The sequence below is a fragment of the Antedon bifida genome, chromosome 2 (assembly GCF_963402885.1).
Source record: "Antedon bifida chromosome 2, ecAntBifi1.1, whole genome shotgun sequence".
In the NCBI taxonomy this organism is placed as follows: domain Eukaryota; kingdom Metazoa; phylum Echinodermata; class Crinoidea; order Comatulida; family Antedonidae; genus Antedon; species Antedon bifida.
Window position 1 is genome coordinate 33,996,170 of NC_136227.1, and position 25,639 is coordinate 34,021,808.

The 25,639-nt window shown below is 33.9% G+C and overlaps 1 protein-coding gene and 1 long non-coding RNA gene across 2 annotated transcripts; one reads left to right on the plus strand and one right to left on the minus strand.

The window, feature by feature from the left end:
• Positions 1 to 463: 463 nt before the first annotated feature.
• LOC144835657 (uncharacterized) lies at positions 464 to 16,770 on the plus strand. Its single transcript, XM_078690732.1, has 22 exons — positions 464 to 1,330; positions 6,253 to 6,327; positions 6,635 to 6,740; positions 6,954 to 7,047; positions 7,351 to 7,430; positions 7,642 to 7,722; positions 8,796 to 8,912; positions 9,826 to 9,940; positions 10,273 to 10,441; positions 10,938 to 11,069; positions 11,225 to 11,330; positions 11,435 to 11,622; positions 12,196 to 12,382; positions 12,693 to 12,737; positions 12,878 to 12,942; positions 13,296 to 13,408; positions 13,941 to 14,125; positions 14,229 to 14,333; positions 14,807 to 14,969; positions 15,266 to 15,632; positions 15,802 to 15,879; positions 16,172 to 16,770. Exons 1-22 carry the CDS (start codon positions 534 to 536, stop codon positions 16,308 to 16,310), a joined length of 3,507 nt encoding a protein of 1,168 aa, XP_078546858.1. The 5' UTR covers positions 464 to 533; the 3' UTR covers positions 16,311 to 16,770.
• A 6,062-nt stretch (positions 16,771 to 22,832) lies between these two features.
• On the minus strand, positions 22,833 to 24,671 carry LOC144836277 (uncharacterized). Its single transcript, XR_013611160.1, has 3 exons — positions 24,559 to 24,671; positions 23,725 to 23,790; positions 22,833 to 23,052 (listed from the first exon to the last, which is right to left on the minus strand). It is a non-coding gene; the product is annotated as an uncharacterized LOC144836277 (long non-coding RNA).
• Between the last annotated feature and the right edge of the window lie 968 nt (positions 24,672 to 25,639).

Genomic DNA, 25,639 nt, shown 5'->3' on the forward strand with positions numbered 1-25,639 from the left:
ATATAATATGTAATGTATTAATTATGTATGAAATGAAAATATTAAAGGTGGATTGGATCCCCACAAAGAAAAATAAATAAATTGTGTTTGTCTGTGGATGGCATGGGACCAGACTAGCATTGACAATACCCAGTAACATCATACACAAAGTTTGAGTGCAATGATAATGTGGCCATCTTCGAACCAATTAAACTCTATAGAATTGGCATGACTTATCACATGACACTAAGGTCAATAAAAACGCTTACACACTATTTTATTAGTGAGAATAGAAATCATAGGCGGCAAAGTATGACAGAACAAAGCTTTTTATTATGAGTGACTTTCGGATAAAAGGTATTATAGAACATGATTGTGTGCTGGTCTTAGTCTGTTGTTAGTGCGCAGTGAACTGGGAGAATCAAAACGAGAGAGAAACACTTTAGATCAAACGTTTGTGTAGTGAGGTTCACGCGTTGTTATAGTGTTACCCAACGGGGCAGGGTGACATCATAAAGCTCTATATATCTCTATGGTGAAAGTACAACCACGAAATGGATTTAAAATGGACAGTGTATTACCATCTGCTAATATCAGTTAATTTTGTATTCATATTTACCGAGGAGTTAAGCACGAATACAAACAGTAGTTTAGAGTTCAGAAAACAGAATCTGTACGAAGCAATGTATGGCAGTCCAAACACGGTGCTTGAAAGTGAAAACCCAACTGGTAGATATGTTTGGAAGGAACATAGTAGAGTGCATTTTACCTGTCCACAAGGATCATTTATATCGAATATTGGATATAGTTACGATCTTGGAAAAGATGTAAGGACTAACCAGTTTAAAAGGTGGTATTTGCATGACACTTTGAATGGAAGGTTTAGTCAAAATGGTACTATAAAGTTTGTAAGAGGACAAGTTACGAAATCAAATTCTTCCAAAAGCACCGATGCTGCTGCCAGAAGCATCTTTCAGAAACTGATAAACGATAGGAAAGAAAGTTCAAATTCAAGAACAGGGTGTGATGCTGTTTTGTTCTGTCTTGGATATCAAGCCTGTTTGTTTCAGTTATCGATGGAATTGTGCGCAGACAATCCGGAATCGTTAGATGTTAAGTATCTTAAACTTGAACTTAGCTGCGTACCTGACGATGGCTTTTATGACGCCATACAGACACTCTCTCCGAACCAGCAAAACGCCCTTGATGGAAGCAAAGACCACTTAATGTATATTTCTTTTGATCATGAAAAGACGGATGATAAGTTCACGGTGATCAAAACCTTCGTTTTACCAGAGAAAGATGCGTTTTGGATGAGTTGTCCACCTCCAAGTGAAGCCCATGCGGAAGGGTAGGTATTATCTTTTATCTTTATATATCAGAAGCTTAGAGTTGGTTAATTAGCTTTCTTCACAACTAAAGTTTGTGCCAATTGTAGGCCTATCCACTGTCGTTGACAGAGTGATGAAAGAGTAAAGCACTGACATAAAGCACTGACATCAAAGTCTAACATCTAAGTCCACAGCACTGTGAGCAACAAGAATCGTTATGTGGCACTTATCAAAAATACATCATAAGTCATTACCATCAAGAATTTTCCTTATCACGGTACGCGCGCGCGTGGGAAGGAAGGGGTAACTATTAAGTATCATATTCTCTCATCCTTTTGTTCCCGACTAAACAGTGATGTATGATCAGACTCATTTTAAAGTGATTTTAAGTACTGCAGCCCTTGAATGGCAATGTTTTTAGTACAAACAAGGTCTCATGTGACTTAAGACCACCTCTATTATTGTAACAGTATTTACACCACACCATTGCATTGATTAAATTCACTTAAATAGTGTTTGTACTTGAATAATTTTGTTTACCGTTTTGTACTCTTGTATATACGCTTGAGTAATTCAATTCAAAAACATTTTAAATTTTAAAATTCAACTATTTATAGTTCTATAAAAATATGTTAATCTCAATATAATATTACTACGCATTTTCATTTTTACAATCAAAACTCTCAAGGTTTGAAAAGCCTACAGTGCATAAACAATTTAAAATTCAATTTAGAAAACCGTACCGGCCTAAAGACTAGACATGCAAGCAAATAGGCACTAGCCTGAACTAATTCCATCAAACATTAAGCGTAAGTGTAAGATGTAAAGAACTCTTTAGGCCGGTGTCCGGGGTAAAGTGTCTATGTGTCAAGGGGTTTGGGAGAGGGGTATCGTTCGCGACTGTTCTGAGCCTGCATCGTGCCTATTTCTCCCGTTTGAACTTGCTTAGTGCGGGGAAGTAACTTCTGAGGTGGTGGGAGGTTCGCATGAACTCTCCGATTACTGATATGTAAATATATCCTTCTTTACAACCCAAATGCTATTGAATACCTTTATTCAATTATTCTATTATTATTATCACTCCAACATTTTTCGTAATTTGAGAGCACAGTCTTTTTCAAGCATTTTTTTTTATAGAAAAAGGCTATATTTTATAGCTATTAATATAATTGTAATGGTATTATAATAATTTTGAAATTTCAAAAGCTAAAATACTTCGAATCGATTACATATATGTAAGCTTCACCAATTTCATAAAATCGGCATTAGCGATAAATCCCTGTGAAATCCTAGATATCATTATATCTATAGTTCGCACATGCGACTTATTATTGGTTGTGATAAACATATTGATTGAGTCGTATATACATTTTATTTCCTAGCGTTTGGCGATAATGATATTAATATGCAAATTCCTATTCCCTAGTGGTTTAATCTACAATACACTTTAATTATATCGCTACCAGAATTTATTGGATACCATAATTCAGAAAATAATTAGTTTTTGACGGAAATTTCCAGAATGTCTGGTCTGATTTGTTTTGCAACAAATCGTTCACAGAAAAATCACCAAAGAAAATAATAATTATTAAATCCGGTCTGTGTCTGTCTGTTTGTCTGTCTGACTGGCTAAATATAATTTTGAAATATTAAGTATGTTAAATGTTTATTTTAGATTTTAACTTTAATAGTTTTATTTATGACAGTAACAATATTGTATACATACCAAGAGAAAATATTGATTTTATTTACAAATATTTTAAGATTAATTTATTCATTCATTTCATATTTCGGAATTTACATCCCTAGAGCATGGACCTATAATTATAGAGTAACAATACACACATAGACTAAAACAAAATGTATAACCAGTTATCAGTAAAACAGTTCTTTCCAAGTTAAACAAAGTAATCAAAAAATTAATTTATAAACTTACAAAAATAATAAATTAAAAAACTGTTTATAATGTTATCTATTCTTTTGTATTGAAGTTTAATTACAATATCTTATTTTGAGTTTTTAATTGCATACTAAAATAATTATAGTAACAATTATGAGAAAACATTTGAAAATGGCCTTAGCTAGCCCCTTAGCTAGCCCCTTAGCTAGCCCCTTAGTTAGCCCCTCTAGCCTCTTAGCTAGCCCCTTAGTTAGCCCCTCTAGCCTCTTAGCTAGCCCCTTAGCTAGCCCTTTAGCTAGCCCCTTAGCTAGCCCCTTAGCTAGCCCCTTAGCTAGCCCCTTAGTTAGCCCCTTAGCTAGCCCCTCTAGCCTCTTAGCTAGCCCCTCTAGCCTCTTAGCTAGCCCCTTAGTTAGCCCCTCTAGCCCCTTAGTTAGCCCCTTAGCTAGCCCCTTAGCTAGCCCCTATATAACTATACTTTTATTTAACTGTGGCCTGAGTAGTTTTCATTTGTATATTATAATAATACTCTAATGTGGTTCTTGTATTGACATGGCTATAACGACATATCCATCCTTCACATCAAAAACAAAACAAATATTGAATAAATGAGGTTGTAAGTGATGTTGTAGATATGATGCCTCTGTACATGCTTAAAAAATAATTTATTATGTTCTTGTGAAATTGACATTCATATTGTCATTGTAATGTAATGACAAATTAACTTGCAAGCTGTTGTCAATTACGGCGTAACACATTGAACTTTACAACATGACATCAGGGGACTGAAGCAAGGGTTGCCTCGGTAGTATTTTAAATCTCCCTGGTTGTAGTAATAAAATAATAATAGTGATATTATGAGGCCTATGCTTATAAAACATTTAATTTAAAATTCTTTCTTTTAACTAATAATAATAACAACTTCGAATTTCGAAAAGCCTGGAAAATCCATTTTCTTAGTTTTAACTTAAAGAGACAATTCAACTAGAAGATAATCAATGTAGAAACAAGGCAGGATGAAATGTCCATGATGAATAATGAACTTAAACAAAACATCGAAAGCGGACGAAATCTCCTCTCTTCTGATTCGGCCTCTGTAGGCCTAACATTTACCTTAAAAATAGTAATACTTTGAAGTCTACGTCAGGATAATATATGACATTTAATATGAAAATAGTTGCAAAGATCAGAGAGTTGACGAAAATTGATTTAACCCGAAATAGATTTCAAACAACATGACCATTAGTTGTCTCGACTTGTCGTGTTGTTCGTCTGTATCCGGTTTATTGGGAAAAAGAGCTTTTTCTACCGAATTGAACCTTTTAACGCATTATTTATAATTGTGTAAATTAGGCTTATAATCGGTTAAATAAAACCACTCTTCCTGTATAAGCAATATTATTGATCACTGTTAGGAAAAACATTAATTAATTTCGAATGATAATAGATTTAAGGATCAAGGGCAATTAGCGAGGGCTATGATTTAGACGTTTTATTAAAACTACAATCAGTAGAAAGCTATTACACTTGTCAAAGTCACTATCATATTTCCATTCCATTTTGTTCAGTTTTACCGGATAAAGAAAGACGAATTTTACTGTAAAAAAGCAGGAGGGATTTTTCGATTATATCAGCCAAGAGCGACGTATACTTCTTTATGATTGGTTCCCACTTTTGGACGCAGCGTGAGAACGTAGATGTACATCGCAAATGAGTTGACTAATCACAAGTGACAATCGTGATTGGTTACCTTATTTGCGGCGCGCTTGCGCCCTTGCGTTGCGTCAAAATTGTGAAACAAGCTTAAAGTACGTGGGAAGCAAATTCGACCCAAAGTTCTGTCTACACTATCAAAATAAGTTGAGAAAAAAGTTTGCCCAAATATGGTATAAGTGATATACCGAAATATGGTTGTAATATGACATCATCATGTCCGTATATGGGCACATCGCATTTGTGTCACATAAAGTTTGATAGTGTAGACAGAGCTTTAGTGAAAATTCTGGAAAATTAAGATGCGCTTGACTATACTCATCATGGTTTAAGTCCACTACACATGTTATTCAACATTGCAATGAGGACTTAAAACAGACAAAGTTTGTGAATTATGCTGGTTGAAGAATCAATATTTTTTTCATGAATATGATTATTCAAAATGCTGACGTTTAAGAAATGTTGAATTGCATTTGCTTAAAACTAATTCTAAAGACCAACGAAGCAGATATTTATTATACGAAGATAACCTGGACTTGGTATAATATTATCTCTGGTTTCATCTCTGTTATCAGCAGTAATAGTTTTCCTGAAAATCATAACATCTTCTTCTACTTATTCAGAGATAATCATGAACAAAAATAAATAGTTAGGCAATTATAATTATGACACATTTTAGTCGCATATAAACGAGTAAAAAGGGATGAATAAATGTATATTTATGATCTAATATAATAGAATATATTAGAATCGGTATCGTGTTCACTTATCACGTTAATTAGCAGAGTTAAGCATCTTCCTTGGACAAGTGAGACATTGGAAATGGTTTTATTTTCTATTGTGTCCCGAAATGCGCGTTATTCTTTTAACGTACGTTTACTATCTTGTATTTCAGCCGTTAACGATGTACACGTATAATGATAATTGTTGGATATGGAATAAATCAGTTAATGACTTGATATTTCACTGCAAAATGCGTTATCATTTCGTTGTCAACAAATCCTGAAAGTATAATGTGTTTATTGATCTGTAAATTACTAGAACACAACCTCATTTACTCCTGTATTGTTTCTGGTTACAGTAAACGACAAATGCAATCTCCAATCAATCGATACTAACCAATTAAGACAAGTGATATGTTGTTTTAACTGCAGTTACGACCTTTACGCGCTGTTGCATGACCATTGTATATTGTACCGCGCTGTACGATCTCTTTGGACGCCGCGTATCATTTTGTGTTACGTTGTTTTTAAATATTATAATTTATGTCATGCTTCGATGATTTGCATACGACGGTTGCTATATCTACTTTTCTCATTTTGATTTGTACAGATATGGTGGATGGTGTAAAGGTCCAGCTCCAACTCACACAGAGATATCAACAGAATTGTGGCATACACTCGGAAGGTACGATCTTAAAATAAACTAGAATAATGAAATGATTTCTATTACGTCACCGAACCAAATCCTACAAAGATAATAACGTAACATTTGCCCATTAATTACATTAAGGCATGCTCCTCTCATTAGCAACCCACATGAGTATTATACAAACTATGTTCTATGGTCCTACAGATAGTGTTTGATTCTGCGGCTGTCATCAGATAGTATCTAACTGACCATCGAGAGTCAACTAGAAACATGTATGGTGTGTGATCGTAGTAATAGGCCTACAGTAGTAATAACATAACTTTATATCATTTTTCATGTTCAGATCTGTAGAGGAATCATGCCGTGATGAGTTACTTCAGGTGTACTGTGCATATCATTTTAATAAAACAGGTGGATGTGTGCCGCCTATGTATGTTGAGAAACCAAAGGTAACATTTTCCCTCTGTTGATACAAAAAATACACTAGAAAAACACAGTTCTATGAGCTTGAATTTATATTAGGTCTTCGATGACGACATATATACGCGCGCGTACATATTATCAATGTGTACGCGCGCTTGAGTGGAATTACATAACCTGCGACAACATCGAAGAGTTTATTAAACAAAATTAGAAATTATAACTTACAATTTTATTTATAGAGAGGTACAGTACTTCATCCCGGAAAGATGCGATTTAACTTCAACGCTCTACCAACCAATGGGCATCGACCAGACTTAAACAGCATACTTGAAGGTAGTGTATAAATAAGAAACAAGGATGGGAGCCTCATCCCACGCTACCCCTCCTTATAAATGAGTAACTTTATATTTTCGATCGCGGTTATCCTATCTGTATTTGTTTCTTAATGTGTTATATGTTATTAGTGGGAGTTGTCGGGTTCAATCGTTTCTTTCGTGATTCTTTAAAATGTATTGAATTTTACTTTTCTTTAAAAATCATCACAATGTTCGTGGATCACCCTATAAAAAGTGTTTAAATACGAATATTTGTACACATATTATTGATTGTTTTATTTCGCCTTTTGTGTTTCTTCAGCAAGGATGAGACCGAACACTGTGTTAATGCCTGTCAAGTTTGCTTTTCTTATAATTGCTCACACTTGTGAAGACTGCGTGGTAAGAATATTAATTGTTACCCCTCGCTTGGTACTACCAAGGGTACACTTTGTGTCCCAAAGGAGTCTCATTAATAGAGGTTCACATTAACAATGCAAACAATTCCTTGTCTTTAACTCTCATTCTGCTTATTTTGATAGCTAACTCATCGATAACCATTTTCAGAAAAAAATAATTATATGTGTGTAATAATTGATTTTATTTTCTGCAGATGCAATTAATAGATGTTATTTATAGACCATATTTCTTTTACGTGATACACGTTGATTTTCGGCAAGATAACGTGAGAGATGTAAGTAAAATGTCATTAGTAAACACAAGGTCTGGGGTAGATCTAATTGCCTTTTTATTATGAGTGTGTATACTTGATGAGTTATTGAACGACAACGATACAATAGTTGCTACGATGACATTGGCAATGATAGACCTATTGATAAGAATGATGTGAAGAATGATAATTACGATGGAGATGATGAGTAGGTAAACTGTGTCTGTACAATAATACTACTTTTGGAATGGACTGTAATTTTGGTTATTTTTTTGTTTATTTTTTTTTATTTATTCGGTATAAAAAACAATCACAACAATCCCAGCGGGCAAACCTGTGATTTACAAATATAAAACAAAGAAGAGCACAATAAAAAAAAGCAAGCAAACAAAATTAATTACATATGAACAGGAGCATATAAAAATACGAAAAAAGGAGATTATAAAAATATACTAAATTATTATGATTATTTTTCATATTAAAGTTTATTTAGGCTATTCATATCATTTTTTGTATTTTTTATTTATATATATATATAAATCCAAAGGCAAATTACTGAAAAAATGTCAATGCTGTGGGTATCAGTGGCTGGATCTTAATGGAGATACAAAAAAAAAGCGAAAAGCTAAATCAAAACGTTAGCAGAGCTTTCGGGCAACACTAGCCCTTCATCAGTGCAAGTGAAGGAATTTGGATAACGTCATAGTATAAAAACTGGCAAGTGCTGCCTGGGTGGACAGGAATAAAAGAAATACAACAAAAGGTGACAGGGAGGAGTCTGCAACACATTTATATATATATATATATTTGTTATCGTTTTAAATAGCTTTTCGCTTTTTTTTTGTATCTCCATTGAGATTCAGCCACTGATACCCACAGCATTGTCATTTTTCAGTATTTTGCCTTTGGATTTATATATTTTTTATATATGTATTTTTTTTCTGTAAATATTTATATTTTGTTTTCGTTCTGTGTTTATTAGTATGTGTTATATGACAATACTGTAACGTACGGTGAGAGTCAATGAAGAAATGAATTGTATATAATAACATGCCAGTAATATTGTTTAAATGTGTGTTTTTATTTACAAATTACAGGAACTCGTAAAACGAATAAATGTATTGCCGCATTATGCAAACGTACGAGTTCTTCCAAAAGAAAGGTCCTTTACCGCCAGTTGGGGATCGTTCTACATTCTCAGAGCCGAGCTAGAGGTAAATACATTGTTACAAATAATTTGTTCTAAAGCTCTGTCTACACTATCAAACTTTATGTGACAACAATATGTGATGTGGCCATAATGGACATGATGATGTCATATCACTACCATATTTAAGCATATCACTAGGCCTACCATATACGGGAACTTCACACTTTTTTTTGTCAAACTAATTTGATAGTGTAGACAGAGCTTTAAACACACCATGGCACTACAATAGTAAGCGTCGTGTACTCACACTGGTTCTCAGCGTCGTGTACTCACACTGGTTCTAAGCGTCGTGTACTCACACTGGTTCTCAGCGTCGTGTACTCACACTGGTTCTCAGCGTCGTGTACTCACACTGGTTCTAAGCGTCGTGTACTCACACTGGTTCTAAGCGTCGTGTACTCACACTGGTTCTAAGCGTCGTGTACTCACACTGGTTCTAAGCGTCGTGTACTCACACTGGTTCTAAGCGTCGTGTACTCACACTGGTTCTCAGCGTCGTGTACTCACACTGGTTCTCAGCGTCGTGTACTCACACTGGTTCTCAAATAACTGTTCTTCCAGTAGGGTTGAAACAAAGAATTTTATGCGTATAAGCTTTTGTCGAACTTAATTTGTACGAAACAATTATTGTTCAGATCTTGTTTGGTTTCTACCAGTCTGGATGGTGACGATTTATTTAAATGATGCCACAAGTTCAAGTTCATTTTTATTCACACAAAGCAATATTATTTTTTATGATAAACATAATGCAGTACATAGTTTTGCCGTGTGTCTGGAAAGACCAAACTCAAAGAGCTTTAACACTGGTTCCATCAGGAAAAACCTTGTAGATAAAGGTTCATACAGGGACAAACAGGGGTTACAGTCACAACTAGCCAATTGTATTATATTAATTCATTTGAAATGCAACATTTCAGGGCATTGAGGAGCTGGCTAGAATGGGTGCTTGGGATTTCGTAATTAACCTCAGTGGTGCTGATTTGCCGTTTACTGATGTTGACGACATGGCGGCAACTTACGCCGCATATCGAAGTAAGCTTTTAATTATTTGTGTTAATTAATCTAACTAACAGTAAATAGCTAAATAAGCAGCCATCTTCGGCTTATACTGCATAACCTTTGTGTCGCCACAACAGAAATGTGGACCTACGTAGAAACAACTGTAAAATACTATCAAATAGGCCTACGCTACAGTAATAGTAATCAATCACATTCATGCTAATAATAATAATAATAAAGATTAGTAATGTGAACTTCTACATTAAAGGTGTGTTCAATGCGCATTCAAAATAATATCGACATTTAACCCATATTCTTTCTTACTTTTGGCTCCAACCATATCTTTTGTTTTTTTCTTGAGAAAGCTAGGAATTTTGTTGGTGTAAGAGAAACCTGGAAAGATCGTCGATCGTCTGCGAAAGATGTGTCCGTTTGGCACGCGTGTGGGAATCACGTATATAACGTTACATCACGTGGTCCACCACCTCGTTGGAGTACCCAGCTGAGCGCATCCCAATGGTTTATATTGGATAGGTAAGACTTTTCACAGAAAAGTTTATACACGCGCGTTCAAACATTGATAAAATAATGGTGCAGCTTTTTCACGCGCGCGTAAACTTTGTGTTGATTGTTTTTCATTATTGTCATATACTATACAAATCAATAACTTGAAATTTATATTCTGTTTACCTATAATACAATCTATTATTATTCCATAATTTTAGTTTTAAAAGCTCTGTCTACACTATCAAACTTTATGTGACAACAAAATTTGACACGATGACGTCATATCACTACAATATTTGGGCACATGAAACTTTTTCTATCAAACTAGTTTGACAGTGTAAACAGAGATTTAAAGCTCTGTTTACACCTATCAAACTTGACAAAACATTTGATGTGCCTATAATATGGACATTTATGGACATGATGATGTCATATCACTACCATATTTGGGCTCATCACACTTTTTGTTGTCAAACTAGTTTGATAGTGTAGACAGGGCTTTAACTTCTCTTTTTATTTATAGGGGATTTGCTACAACGATCATAAACCAGGATTTTCGATCCAAACGTTTGAACCAAATTCAGTTTTTCCAGCAAACTTGCATAGTTCCAGACGAATCTTATCTACAGTCGATGCTGTTCAATTCAGATTTCAAGTAAGTAAAGGTTGATTCACACGAGAGGAATACAAGCAACGTGTGGACATTTCGTTCACACGAGAGAATTACGACGTAAATGCATTTGATTACCAATTGTTATATTTATATGTTTCTATGATTTTTTTAAAAATATTTTATTTATTCTTTTTCAGATATACATACATTTATGATCATTCTCGATTGTATCACTTTCCATCGTCACGATACGACATCCGGGGTCTCTGCAAACATTCATTTGATATAGATTACTGTGGCCAGGTAATTTACTGAATTTGTAACATTTTATTGTCATTTGTACACCATTATATTTATGGATATAATATGAATGTATGAGCATAATGATTGATGGTTCTAATTTGCAGAGCCCAAACTATTTCGAGGAGCACGACATAAAAACGTTTAAAGGAAGTACACAAAAGTTTAATTTTGGGCGTAAATACCCATACGACGCAAAACATCCAACGAGACAAGCAGCCATTAAGATAATAACGAATTCAGATATGTACCACTTTATAGAAGGAAGAGGAACGGTAGACCAATTGTTTATTCGGTAACTAATTTGATATTGATTAAAGCCTTGTCTACACTATCAAACTTTATGTGACAACAAAATGTGATGTGCCCATATATGGTCATGATGTCATATAACTACCATGTTTAGGCTTATTACTACCATGTTTAGGCACATCACACATTTTTTGACAAACTAGGTTGATAGTGTAGACAGAGCTAAACATATGGTAGATCGAATAAAATAAAATAGAATTATACACCTATCGCCCTCTTACAACCAGAACTAGACAGATTACTGATTTACATAATTTACTCGGCAAATTGTGACGTCACTGCTTGATATACATTTCGTATTCGGGATTATTGATAATAATGCAGTACAGTACTCCATTAGTAAACAGATAGTTATATCTATTCGATAATGCCCACGCATTTCACTAACACCAGCGACAATATTAGTAGTTACTAGTAGTTTCAAGCCTTTTTTGCATAATATTTTGAAAACAGTGCATTATATTATATTATACCCTCCTGTTATTGGCGAATTTATTTTGCTGTTGGTTGGGTTCGGAAATAAAATAGAAAAATAGAAATATAACTATCGTTTCAGACAACTAGTTGAAGAAGCACTTTACCAAAAGTTTGGGAAGAGTTGGAGAGACATGTATAACGTCACAGACATATTAAAAGTGCGAATACTGCGAACGCTCACTGCCGACAACCCGTGCTGTAAGCCAATCTATTTAACAAGGAACACCTTACAGTTCCGATATAAATATTGGATCGATTTCTCAGTAGTAAGTTTTCTTTTTTTTCTTGTATTATTATATATTATTTACAATTATCTTATGTGAAATATTCGTGCGACAGGCGTGTGATATGCGTGCGTATACTCGTGCGATACCTGCTGTGTAATATCATGTGACATCCGCAGATTGGAATAAGATTTTTTCAATTTTACATAGAATCACCAGCATCTTATCTGAATGACTGTGTGCAACCAACTAAACCTCTTTAATTTCACTCTTTCACCCTGATCGGACATACTTTAATCAGCCTATTAAAAATATGTTAACACATTATATTTCTTATAATTGTTTTTTTCAGGTTGATTTAATCACACATAGAAAAACGTTTATGCGTACGTCAATGGTAAGATATACATTCATCTTTTGATACGTAGTTTGTTTTCTCGCATCATTCAGCAATCGCCATTTCACACAAACATGATATATGCTAATAATGTGTTTTTTTTAAATATTTTCTTTTGTTTTTTTTCCATTTGTCTTTAGAAACCAATCGACAACTTCAACTGTTTTGTGAATGGGCATATTAAGGCGCTATCGGTTTCTTTTATGTAAGTGTGTTATTACTGTAAATCTTAATGATACAGAATATTGAGTGCTTTCGATTTTCCGACGATTTATGACTTATGCAAATGAATTTAATTACGTCAATTTCGATCTTTTCTTTTTGTGACGACTGTGGTTCTACCACCATGTGAAATAATAAATTAAATTGTTTTAGACGACTTAACAAAAAGTACCAAACCAAACGTATACGAATTCTAACTCCATATGACGTCATAAAAGTATAGCTTCTTAATATTATCTACGTTTAAGTAATTCACCATTACGCTGATTAAAATCAATAATAAGTATGACGTTATCACCAATGTACTAAAATGTTGGTTTTATTTTTTTTTTTTAGGAAAGATAATTTCGTTCCTCACGAACCTGATTCAGATAGACCAATAACATATACAATCTATTTTAACCGTGGGGATAAAAGGAATATTGATAGGAAAAAGCATAAATGTAATGGTAGGTCTATAGCTGGATCAATGTACCCCATACAAACGATTTGTGTATATGTACCCAGAAGATGGATATAGCATAACAACCAAAACTTTGACGTCATTCTCAACCATATTTCATTTCCCTTTAGAAACACATGGTTGTACTGTACCGCAAACCTAACTTTACAAACGAAGGGTATTTACGCAAGTCCACTTTAGTGGCGTAACGCAGATGCCTGATGCCCCCGGTTTTGGAACCCCAAGTGGCCCTCCAGCACTGAGGGCGTTTTTAGCCTTTTTCGACATAATACCTGTTTTTTCATCTGGGCACTGCTCAGAGGCTCCCATAAGCTCCGGGGCTCCTGGGTTTATCCAGTGAACGCTCATAACCGTTACACCACTAGTCAACTTGTAATAATAGGCTTTAATGCAAATGTAGACCTAGCTGAATCGAGATAAAATGTATATCTACCAAGCATTGTATTTATACACATAGTGGTCCGCCTACATTCCACTTTCTATAGGCCTATTAAAGTTTTTCTTCTATTATCTTCCAGATCTACCAGATCCAACATCACCTATTTATGATTTCATTCAAGCAAAAAATTCCTCGAGATATAATTATGCAAAATTTACAAAAGATGAACTGAAATTCAAGGCTATGTTGATATCACCTGATGGTACTGAGTCCTGTGAATGGCAATCACAGATCACTCTTAGCACATACGATAAACTATTTAAGGTAAGAGTAACAAGATGAAGGCTATGTTAATATCACCTAGTGATACGGAGTCCTGTGAATGGCACTCACAGATCACTCTTAGCACATACGATAAACTATTTAATGTACGAGTAACAAGATGAAGGCTATGTTGATATCACCTGGTGGTACTGAGTCATGTGAATGGCACTCACAGATCACTCTTAGCACATACGATAAACTATTTAAGGTACGAGTAACAAGATATCCAATCTAAGACCACTGTTAAAATCTCAGAGATCACATTTATTAAATACGATGAACTATCTAAGGTAAGGTTAAACTTATCTCCAATCAAAGTTTACTGAAATCTCGAGTAAAGATCACTTTTTGTGACCCAGATGAACACACAATAGATTTCTGACCATCATTTAGACGTCGTCAGTCCTAAACAACATGGTTAACCGAGGCAGGAAACAATATATATTTTCATAGATTTTATCGATATCAAATTGGATAAAAAGAAAAGCTAATTAACAATTAATACTGATGTGATAAAGGATGATAATGTTTAATAATGATTTTGACGAATAAAAGTCTTCTGACGATTTCAATGAGGATGTTAGTAGGCCTAAATGTGACGATGATTTGTACTGTATGACACTTATAACCTTAATACATAGATTCGTTTACTAATATAAAACATATCTACGTATTTCTTAGAAAAATACCCGATCTAAGCTGAAGATGAAAATGGCTTGTTCACCCATTACCACGCCAGGGTGGTGGCGTTTGGTTTTGCAGCAAACTGGCGTCAAGAACCCCTTCCCGTACACAGCATCCATGTTCCTTGGACACACTGGGAAGTCGAAGCAGAATATTTCAGGTGTGTTACTATATATGCCTATGACAAAACATGCCGGTCTTTTAAGCTCCGTTTACACTATCAAACTTTATGTGACAAAAAATGTGATGTGCCCATGTATGAACATGATCACGTCATATCACTACCATATTTGGGGATGTCACTAATTTGATAGTGTAGACAGAGCTTTAATAACACACTGTTGGCCGTTTTAAAATTTAGTAGGCCTACCAGTACAAGAAAACTATACCATATATAATTGTTTCAACCATATTATATAGACAATTTAAAGATATATCGTTATTTTACAATTCCAGAAAATATTAAAGGTCTCTGGAACTTGGAAGGATTGATGGAATTAAACATTGAGGATATCGAATTCCAAGCTAAATGGAGTCATCCCAACGTGTTCGACACGCATAGGTTTGGCGCTAGCGTAAAACACGAAAACACATCAGTAATGAAACCACCTATTACTACAAAACATATTTCAAATTCAAGTCACTCAACTTCAGATTTAATCTATGCAAAACAAGTTGGCAGTGATGAGAATAAAGCTATAGAAGACGGCCAGGTGTTCAGAAAACTTCGCAACGACAGAATGTCGGAAGTTAAGAACAATATAAATAATATTCCAGTTTATGATAAAAACAATAAAGAATGGTTTATGAATGAATTAGATATGTAAGTATGGTTATAAATTATTTTGTCATTATCTTAATCACCATATCATACATCATCAAAATCACTATTCTTAATCATCTTGTCAAATTCTCCACACCCAACTTCACCCATTATTTAATCTATATCGCACAATTTTTATATACTCATGTGTTTATATGTCTTTTTTCAGATCCTTACAAAAACCTGCAACCTCATCGGTTTTAAAATATATGGGAATGACTTTTATTTTATTTATTATACTAAAATGGTACGTGGTATTTTATATTTTTCATGCGTATTATACTATACCCACAACTTTGATCACGTCGATTCGTAATAAACAGGTAACCCCTTACTCGTCTCGAAAGATGTACTAGGTTCTTTAAAGCGCACACGAACCAGATGTGTACACTGGACCTACGGTTAATCGTCCTTATCCATGAAGACTCGTTCTACCACCAGAACAGCGAGTGAGCATCGAACCATTGCCGATGTTAAACGTAACACAGTAAGGCCTAATATAATGATAATAATTGGTCTATTGTTGTTGTTACTTTTAGGTTGAGACATAGAAGAGGACAAAAGTTATTTGCAGCTGGTTCGATCATTAAATGTGTTTTTCTGTTTGTGATTCTCTACTTGCTTGCTCATCTATTTAACTTCTACTTGAACAGATATACTGTAATTAATTTTACGTAGAAATATATGAAACGATTCATAACACAAGTGCATGTATACTTCAGTGTGTGAAGTGGCCCTATTATTATTTGCCAACACCTATTCACACAGCAATATTATTTTAATAACTGTATACAATATATCAAATACCACAAGTACATAATGTATACTTCAGTGTGTGAATTGGCCCTATTATTATTTGCCAACACCTATTTACACGGTCATATTAATAACTGTATACAATAAATCAAATTTGCCTTGTTAGGCATGTATAACTGAAAATCATGAATGCTTCGATAATGTACGCAATCAATAACAAAACCCACCGAACAAAATATAGTTCCTATTTTAATCAGAGTATAAGAGGAGGGATGGCCCATTATATGCGTCAGGCTTAGTTGATGGGTGGATTACCAACTTACCTGGATAGACGGACCCTATGCTGGTGACAAAGTAGCTTTAAGATATTTTGATAACTGTGCCTTAGAAATTAATAAATTTAAAATAATATATATAAATTGAGTAGAATTTTGATTTTCTAGTACTTAAAAGTCTAAGCATGATATGATGATGATTATGGTGATAATGATAATGGTGATTATGATTATGATGATGATAACCAGAATGGTGTTATAGTGACATGGATATATGCTGATAAGAGTGGTAAGGAAGATTATGGTGATTATAAGTATTATGGGGATTGTTTACATCAAAGAACATATTTATTGATTACTGGATTTGGGTTAATGTTTATGTATTTATATAGCGCATTCCACAAACGTCGTCTCATGAATGCGTGGTTGACTGAACTCTGTCTACACTATCAAACTAGTTTGACAAAAAGTGTGATGTGCCCAAATATGGTAGTGATATACCCAAATATGGTAGTGATATGACATCATCGTGTCCATATATCGGCACATCACATTTTTTTGTCACATAAAGTTTGTTAGTGTAGACAGAGCTTTAGATGTTACACATCATAAGATATTGCCATTTCATAATGATTTGGTTCACATCAAAATACATTAGCATTCATATCGAAATTGGTTCACATCGGACATGGGCTCATACATCATTCAAGAGGGTTATTACAATTACACGGTAGTCGTGACAACCGATAAAGAATGTTGATCAACTAAACACCTTCCGACTAGTTAATGAACAAGCTTAATATCAGTTTTTGCTTTGTATATTTATTTACCAGTACAGTGTACTTTGACCACACTATAAGTTATCTAATATTGTTTGATCAACACCTATCATTTCGTGTACTGGCTATGGAATGTGAGCATGTCTACCTTCACGGCAATTCAAATTGTTGTGTTCGTTCTTGTAATATTTGGTGTCTGTTGTGACGGTAAGTACATGTTTATCAGAAATTATTAACTATTCATTCTCTCAGTTATTCATTTTCTTTCATTTAAAATAGATATTAGGCCTAAAATAAAAATAAAAATATATTTAGTTTATATGTACCATGACAACGGTCGGCAATTGCCACTGCCTTACACACTGCCCATGAAGTTTCACCTCTAAGTTCGAAAGTGTGATAATCTGCACACGATTTGTGCATGCTCATGAAAGAAATGTATAGTGTACGGGACGGAGATGTTTCCTCTAGCTGAGGGGCAAACATGTTAATATAATATTACATTACTTATGTTGTTTTTTTATACATTGCAAACTAATCTATCAAAAGAGACCAAGACCAACATCTATTTCACGATTAGACACATACCGTTCACTGCAGTGTAAACTGACATGCAATGTTTTAATTTAGCCTATACTTATATTAGCTAAGCGCTAAGTACAGTGAAGAGCATAAACTTAAATATCAATTCAGCTTTATTAAGTATCACTATTTGTATCATTTTTGGTATATTTAGTAATTTGATAACAAAATAATAGGCCTATAGACTAATGCAGTACAATTGTCAATTGATGATTTTTACTGTAATCCTTATAAATAAAGTTCATATAGGTACGTATTAACGTGTATATGTTATTTATTTTAAGCAGGACAGAATGCTATTTCCCAGGATACAGTGTACAACATGTCTGTAGATTTTCCATATTTCTCGAATGTTTACAGATCAGTAAATGTAAGTAATAAATGTTTTCTAGATTTCTGTTCCCTATTGACAATTTTCAACATATACCAAAGTAATTTGTGTGTGTAAATGACAGCTATGTCCTCAAGTGTGGACAATTAGATTGTTATCATCGCTATACTATAATTTAAACAAGTGGAAATAGAGAAGTTGTAGTAAACTTATTGAAGAACATAATATACGTACGTGTGTAAATATTCATATCAATGTTAAAGCTAATTTACACAGACGAGAGGTAACGATAAGCGGAAAACCTCGTATAGCTTGTCCCACGTAGAATATGTAGGCTCTATCTATCCTGAGCGGAAACCGCCCGTCCGCTCCGCGTAGTGTGTAAATGGTCAAGGAATAACATAGGTTCTATATTTTGTATTACCGCTACCGCTCGTCTGTGTAAATATTGAGCTTTACGCGCACGAAAAAAACAAAAACTTCATTCACCGTGCATATTGATAAAGCATGCCTACATTTCTCGAGTACTTTTGAAAAGTATGTTTTTCATTTCAAAATCAAGAAGTGAAAGTATTCTCTTAAGCGATATTGAGCTCCTTAACAACAGATTAATATTATATTGTTTATTTAGATTAAAACTGATGGTTCTGTCTCCTTCCCATCATCAAAATCCAACGACAGTATAATTGTCTTTCAAAGTGAAGAGTTATCGTATACGAGCACAATGTTCCTCGAAGACAATGATCAGACTTCCCTCGACGAAGAAGATGAGCGGATAAGATCAGCGTATGGTCATCCAAGCTTCAATTCAACATCGATGTTTTCTATCACATGGTCTTTGGTAACAAAACCAAACAGCCTTAAAGATGTATTGTCCCCCAAAAACATAAAAATTGAAGATTAATTAAATCAGACTTTGATTTTGTATTTTTAATAAAGTTAATACCTTTTGTAGATAAAAACGAAAAAAAATAATGTTTTCACTTATAAAATGACAAAATAAAAGTCTAATTCAACCAAAAATCCATTGGCTGCCAGCCACTTTAACTTTTTGTTTTCTTTAATTTACAGTTTTTCATGTAAATAAATTAGTTTTCGATCTAATTTTTGGTCAAAATGGATAACTATACGTGACATTAAAATGGCATATTCAACAAAAAATGTTCAACAATTATTTTTTCAGGAGGAATAAAATTTACCGGCCCCCAAAACTATCTGTAGGCCTATTACAATTTTAAAAACGGTTTTAAAACTGTGTATTACAGTAAGGTTAGGCCTATAGAATGATATATATTTTGTGGTTTATTTTTTCCGCAGGGAAATGCTTATATATTATCATGCACCCTAGTTACTGACGGAAGCGAATCGTTCACCAGTTTTCGATATCTTCGTATTGGAAGTATGCCGGGTGGAGTACAGGTATGTAAGCCTGCTTAGTTTTCAACGAACCACCTATTCGGTAAAATGTGGATTTGAACAATAATGTCCGCTGTTACTTGGGTACATTGAAATATGAAGAAAAAAAACTCTTACACAATTACGAAACAATCATCAGTGCCGAATTATTAATTACTATTTTACTGATTTGTGAAAGGCTTTCATACATTATTGAACAGGTTTTTGAAATATTAGCAATAGTATCCTAAACAACATTTTCTCCCCAGGCAGTGGCGTAACGTAGAGACCTGGTTTAGGAACCCTAAGTGGACCTCCAATGCTGAAGACCTCGGGCGTTTTAGCGACATATTTTAATTCCTTGTTTTTTGCCTCTGGGCACTGCTCAGGGGCCCATAAGTTCAAGGGCCTCGCCCTAAGCTCAAGGCCCCCTGGATTTAGCCAGTGAGCGTTCATAGCCGTTACGCCACTGTCCCCAGGTCTATTCTTGCAGGCATGCGACAGCCAACGCTCATTCGTATTTCAGCGACAAAAACCGGGTAATCCCCTTAATCAGTTGTTGAATATTTTACAATAATCTTCCGCTTATCGTTTGTAAATATTATTGTAAATTATAAACTGTATCAGTAAAGAAGTTCCTTATTAAAACAATACGCCTAATGACTTTCTAATTACTAATGATACGATTGAAACGAATATGTACATTTTGTAAACCAATGGGTGCCGGTCAAGTCAGCCCTAAACCATCTCGGCGAAAGACAAGTCAGCCCCACCTTTAAGACAGCCTCAAGTCAAGTCGGCCACAAGTAATTAGAGGCCGAGTTTACCTATTAGTTTTTGGCCGAGATGACGGAGCGGGGTTGGTGAAATCTGTCCACAATAGGTTACTTTTCTGTCCATAATAGGGACTAGAGGGCGCTGTTGTTTGTCCATAATAGGTGACTTTCATAATTGGCTGTCCAAAATAGGTGACTTTTTGTCCACAATAGGGGATTTTATTGGAGTAGTGCGCCATCCATTATGTTGTCCATAATAGGTGATTTTTGTAATGTGTAGGAAACTCCATAGCATAGTAGACTAGTAATTAAGTAGCCTGGCCCTAGTATAGGCTAGATAGTGGCCAACCAAGTACTAACTAAACTAGTAGGCCTAGCCTAGGCTAGGCCCTAGGCCTATATCCTAGGCCTCCAAGTCTGAGTTAATAGTAGGAAAGTTGTATCGTAAATAATAATTTGCTTTCTGGGAAGAATTATGAATTGCCTTTTGAATTCCAACAAAACCAAAAAAACTATAGTAACCCTTCAACACCTTAAATCCTAATAAAAGTTTAAATGTAATTCAAACAAGTCTTCAATAGAGTCTTCAAATAGGTTTTGAGAGAAAAAATCCTATTAAAGTGTGATTTTCGGGTTTTTTTTAATTGTTGTATGAAATTTTTATTCTGAAATAAAGTGATCAATCAACCAATAGGTAATATTTCTAGCACTTTCAAACTATAAAAATAAGGTAGGCCCTATGTCCCAAGTGTGTCTAAAATCACTTTCCTTGTTGTTTTCTTTTGTATACTTTTTATTCTCTAAACATAATATTTCTCAAATGGTGCCCACACTACAATCTAACCACTAGGAGTAATAGAGCTTTGTTCAACTTGACCAAGACATATTTTATATAATGCATAATGCAAGAATCAGACAATATTCACTAAGTTACAGTGTGTATGTAAATAGTTTGAGAGAATATTATGGCACATTGTACAGGATTTAAGGTTTTAAGATTGTTGACATTTGCTCATTTAGCAATTAAATATAATCTATTTGAAGCATTATACAATCATTTTTTTTATAGGACGTGATAAGGTGTGATCATCAGCAAATTAAAAAAGAAGAAATATTATTTACAATATCACCAACTTTGACTTGCGCTTTATTTGAAATAAAATCTGTAATCCATTGGTGTTTTCACCAACAGCTACTGAGTTATTAAGTTCTTTTTATTAGACACCGTCCAGTGCAGAAGAAAAGTCAAGAAAACAAAAATTAAAAATCTTTACAGCCTTTAACTGTGCCCATGAATGAAAACCTTAGAAAGTAAAAGTTCAATAATTATACATTTGTTTAATTCCAAACTGAAAAAATGTAATTAGTATATTATTATACTATTCTAGATACATCAAAGCAATTTCTCAACAATGTTACAAATTATAGGAGTTAAAGACGCTTGCCAACAGCTTTTCATTTCATCTTTGGGTTTTCCATTCCTTTTGTAAATACTGTATGTAGGCTTACAACATTTGAATCTTCCTATTGTTTTAGTAAAATACGTTTTTATACCTTTATACCTTTAATTCCTGATGATAGTCCACATAGGTTATATAGATATATGATAATGTTTTCTCTTTACCGTTAATTTTTTGTTTTTTTTGTTTTGTTAACAGTAATAATAAAAATCAACTTTATCAATTTAATATTGCAAAAAACATCAGAGTTCAGCACTTCATTTCGTCATTTTAGGTCGTCCCTTGTTTCAAAATCCATGACAAATCATCCCAGTCAGTAGTCAATCAACAGCAGCAGTTCTCATCCATTTATTATATTGTTGTTTAATTAAATGAATCAATTTTAATGTTTAAAGATGTATTGTCCCCCTGAAAAAATAATTCTTAAAAAAAAATTTTCCATTCCATTTTATTGTAACATAATAGTTATCCACATTGACCAAAAATTAGATTGAAAAAAAATGTATTACCTGAAAAAATGTAATTTAAAGCAAAAAATGGTCAAATTGGCTGCTAGCCAATGGATTTTTGGTTGAATTAACCATTTATTTTGTCATTTTACAAGTGAAAACATTATTTTTTTTTTCGGTTTTTTTTTTCGATTAACTTTATTAAAACTACAAAATAACATATTCAAAGTCTGATTGAATTAATTTTTCATGTTTTTGAGGGACAATACATCTTTAATAATGAAGCAAAATAAATATTATTTTGAATCATTAGGAATACGACAATAAATCCAGTTTACATACACGCAGTGTACAATCAACAATTTTGTTCTGTATTCTAAATTTATTCATAATCTAAATCACATTCAAAAATACTGAATTATATTAATTTTAAAAGTGTAAAAATATGGTTAAACTACAATTTAAAAAATAGCAAAGATAAAAAAAATACACCATAATTATTATGTTTATTACTATAAGTATTGACCGATGATGATATGATCAAAGATATTATGTTGAAATGATGTACCTTTTCATTTCAGCAGGATATATGGGCAGAATATCAAACATCTGTATGCCTATAATAAAAAAAGGAAATAGTTAAACACTATAATAATGTTTAGGTATTGTATAATAAAAGTAACTTCAATCTTAGTAATGCTGAGTCAAATTGTCATGTTGTATGGTGGGACACAGTTATGTTTAAATATTTTATTGCATTTAAAAAAAAGATATGTAGGATTGTTTTACTAAATTTATGTTTATGCCAGTTGTCAGAGTCAATTATTACCATACTCACTATATAAAAACTTATATTAAATGTTTAAAGATAAAGGCTTTATTGAATGAATGCTTTAATAATATAACATTTAATTAAATTTTGAAATATTTTCTGCATGAATTTGTCAGTGGATTTATCTATTCTTTGTATGGTGATTGTAATGTTTATAATGAATGGAAATAAACAAAGAAATATCTACTTTTATTTTCCTAGCAAAGCAAATTAATGAATAGAACATTTCAAATGTATTGTCAGTAAGTTTTTCTACTACGGTACTGATAATATTCAGTTTGTCTCATTTGTATCCTCCTTTTCGAGATTACTTTTGCAAACAAATACTGTTTTGAAATAGGCTTCTTTTTGGGATTTCACAGTATCTTGATCATATTGAAAAATCTCCTAAAAGATGTAGTGGGTTATATGTAAAGTATTTTTCTTCAATTGTAGGTTGGGCCTATCTGTTACTTACCCTAGTTAATAGACATTTCCATGCTACTGTACTATAACATTGATCAGAAGATACACTGTACACAATCTGTAATACACGCAAAAAATATGGGAAAACAATTGTGAGATTTAAATAGATGACATAATTAACAACACAGTAACACTAGCTCTGGTTCTACTATACTGCCAACCTATTAACTGTCCGAACTGTCTGGATAAGACTCGTTCATTCACAAAATAATAAAAAAAACAAAAATTTTAATAGTTCAATCTAGATGTTTGTGATTTGAAGATTTCGGTCTTCAAAGTATAGTAGCGGTGGCAGTAGTAAAAGACCGTATTAAATAGTGACTAGGCCTCTAGTCACTTAGTCCGCCAGTGACCTGCAGAATAGGCAATATAGTTACGAGTAAAATAGTATGTTAGTCTGTATATATATTCATATTATATTAATAAATAATAAAAAAACAAACAAACAAGATAACTGAGGCTAGGCCTAGTTGTTTGTAGTAGGAAACATATCTACCTAATATGGAGCCCATGTCATTTGTATTCCTGTAAGCAGGGAGGTAGGCCTACCCTGCTGCTGTATCTAAGCTAGGCCTAGCCTAGCCCTAGGCTAGTAGGCCTATAGTATAGAGGTAGCCTAACTAACAGGCCTAGGCTAGAGAGACCCCTAGGCTAGAGAGACTTAAATAATATACTAATTTATAGGTCTAGGTCGGTGGTGAACCAGGTCGGTAGCCTCAACTCAAAGTCTGAAGAGAAAGCAAATTAGTATTACTTCTACTCGCGAAACAAACTACGTACGTACGTACGTACGTACGTACGATCGAGAGTACGCCAAAAAAATCACCTATTATGGACAACACAATGGATGGCGCACTACTCCAATAAAATCCCCTATTGTGGACAAAAAGTCACCTATTTTGGACAGCCAATTATGAAAGTCACCTATTATGGACAAACAACAGCGCCCTCTAGTCCCTATTGTGGACAGAAAGTAACCTATTATGGACAAACAACAGCGCCCTCTAGTCCCTATTGTGGACAGAAAGTAACCTATTATGGACAGAAAAGTAACCTATTGTGGACAGATTTCACCAACCCTATTGAGATGACGTGAGGTCGAGTTGACTTGAGGCCGAGTTGGATCGAATTCAAACCAATCATCATGTTGTGAAACAGTTGACTACACTGTAGCACAATGTTTACTAACTGACTGCTACCTGATTCACTGATCAAGAAATCGATTGACTTATTGATCGATACAATGAATTTGACAAATTTGTATTTCAGAAAGGATTTCGTTATACAGCTAATGGAAGAACTATCGAAATTGAATTTCCTACCACAAATGCGCTAACCAGTGAAAGCAACGTGGGTGATTCGGGAGTCTGGCTTTTTCGACCAATGATAGGTTTGTAGGCATATTTATTAGATATTTCAATAAAACCTTACAAAAACATCACACAATCGATTATGGAATATTGAAGAAGATTAGGATAAAATAAGCATATTGTGTTGTTTTTATCAGAACTATCAAACTTTGTCGAAATTGTTTTCAAGCTCAGAGTTTGCTCAAACTGTGTTGCTAGTGTAGACTTGATCAGTTTGTCAACTTTGAAAAGCATTTTTTGACAACAAATTCAGTTTTGCTCGAGTTTGGTTTCTGCAGTTTGCTGAAGTTTGTCAACTGGTACACTAGCAAAACAGTGGGAAACTGTTCTTGACGAACTCGCAGTTTGTTCGATTTTGTGCAAACAAAAAGGTGCCAGTGTAGGCTAGTCTAAACAGTAAATGAAATAATATTTTCACAGAACCACTAATGAAATGTCCAGCAAATTACACGTCCTATGTGAATCCCCCAGTGTGGGATAGTCCGACCGCAACACAACCAGACCTCTCTACACCAGAACCCGTAGTCACGTGTTCAG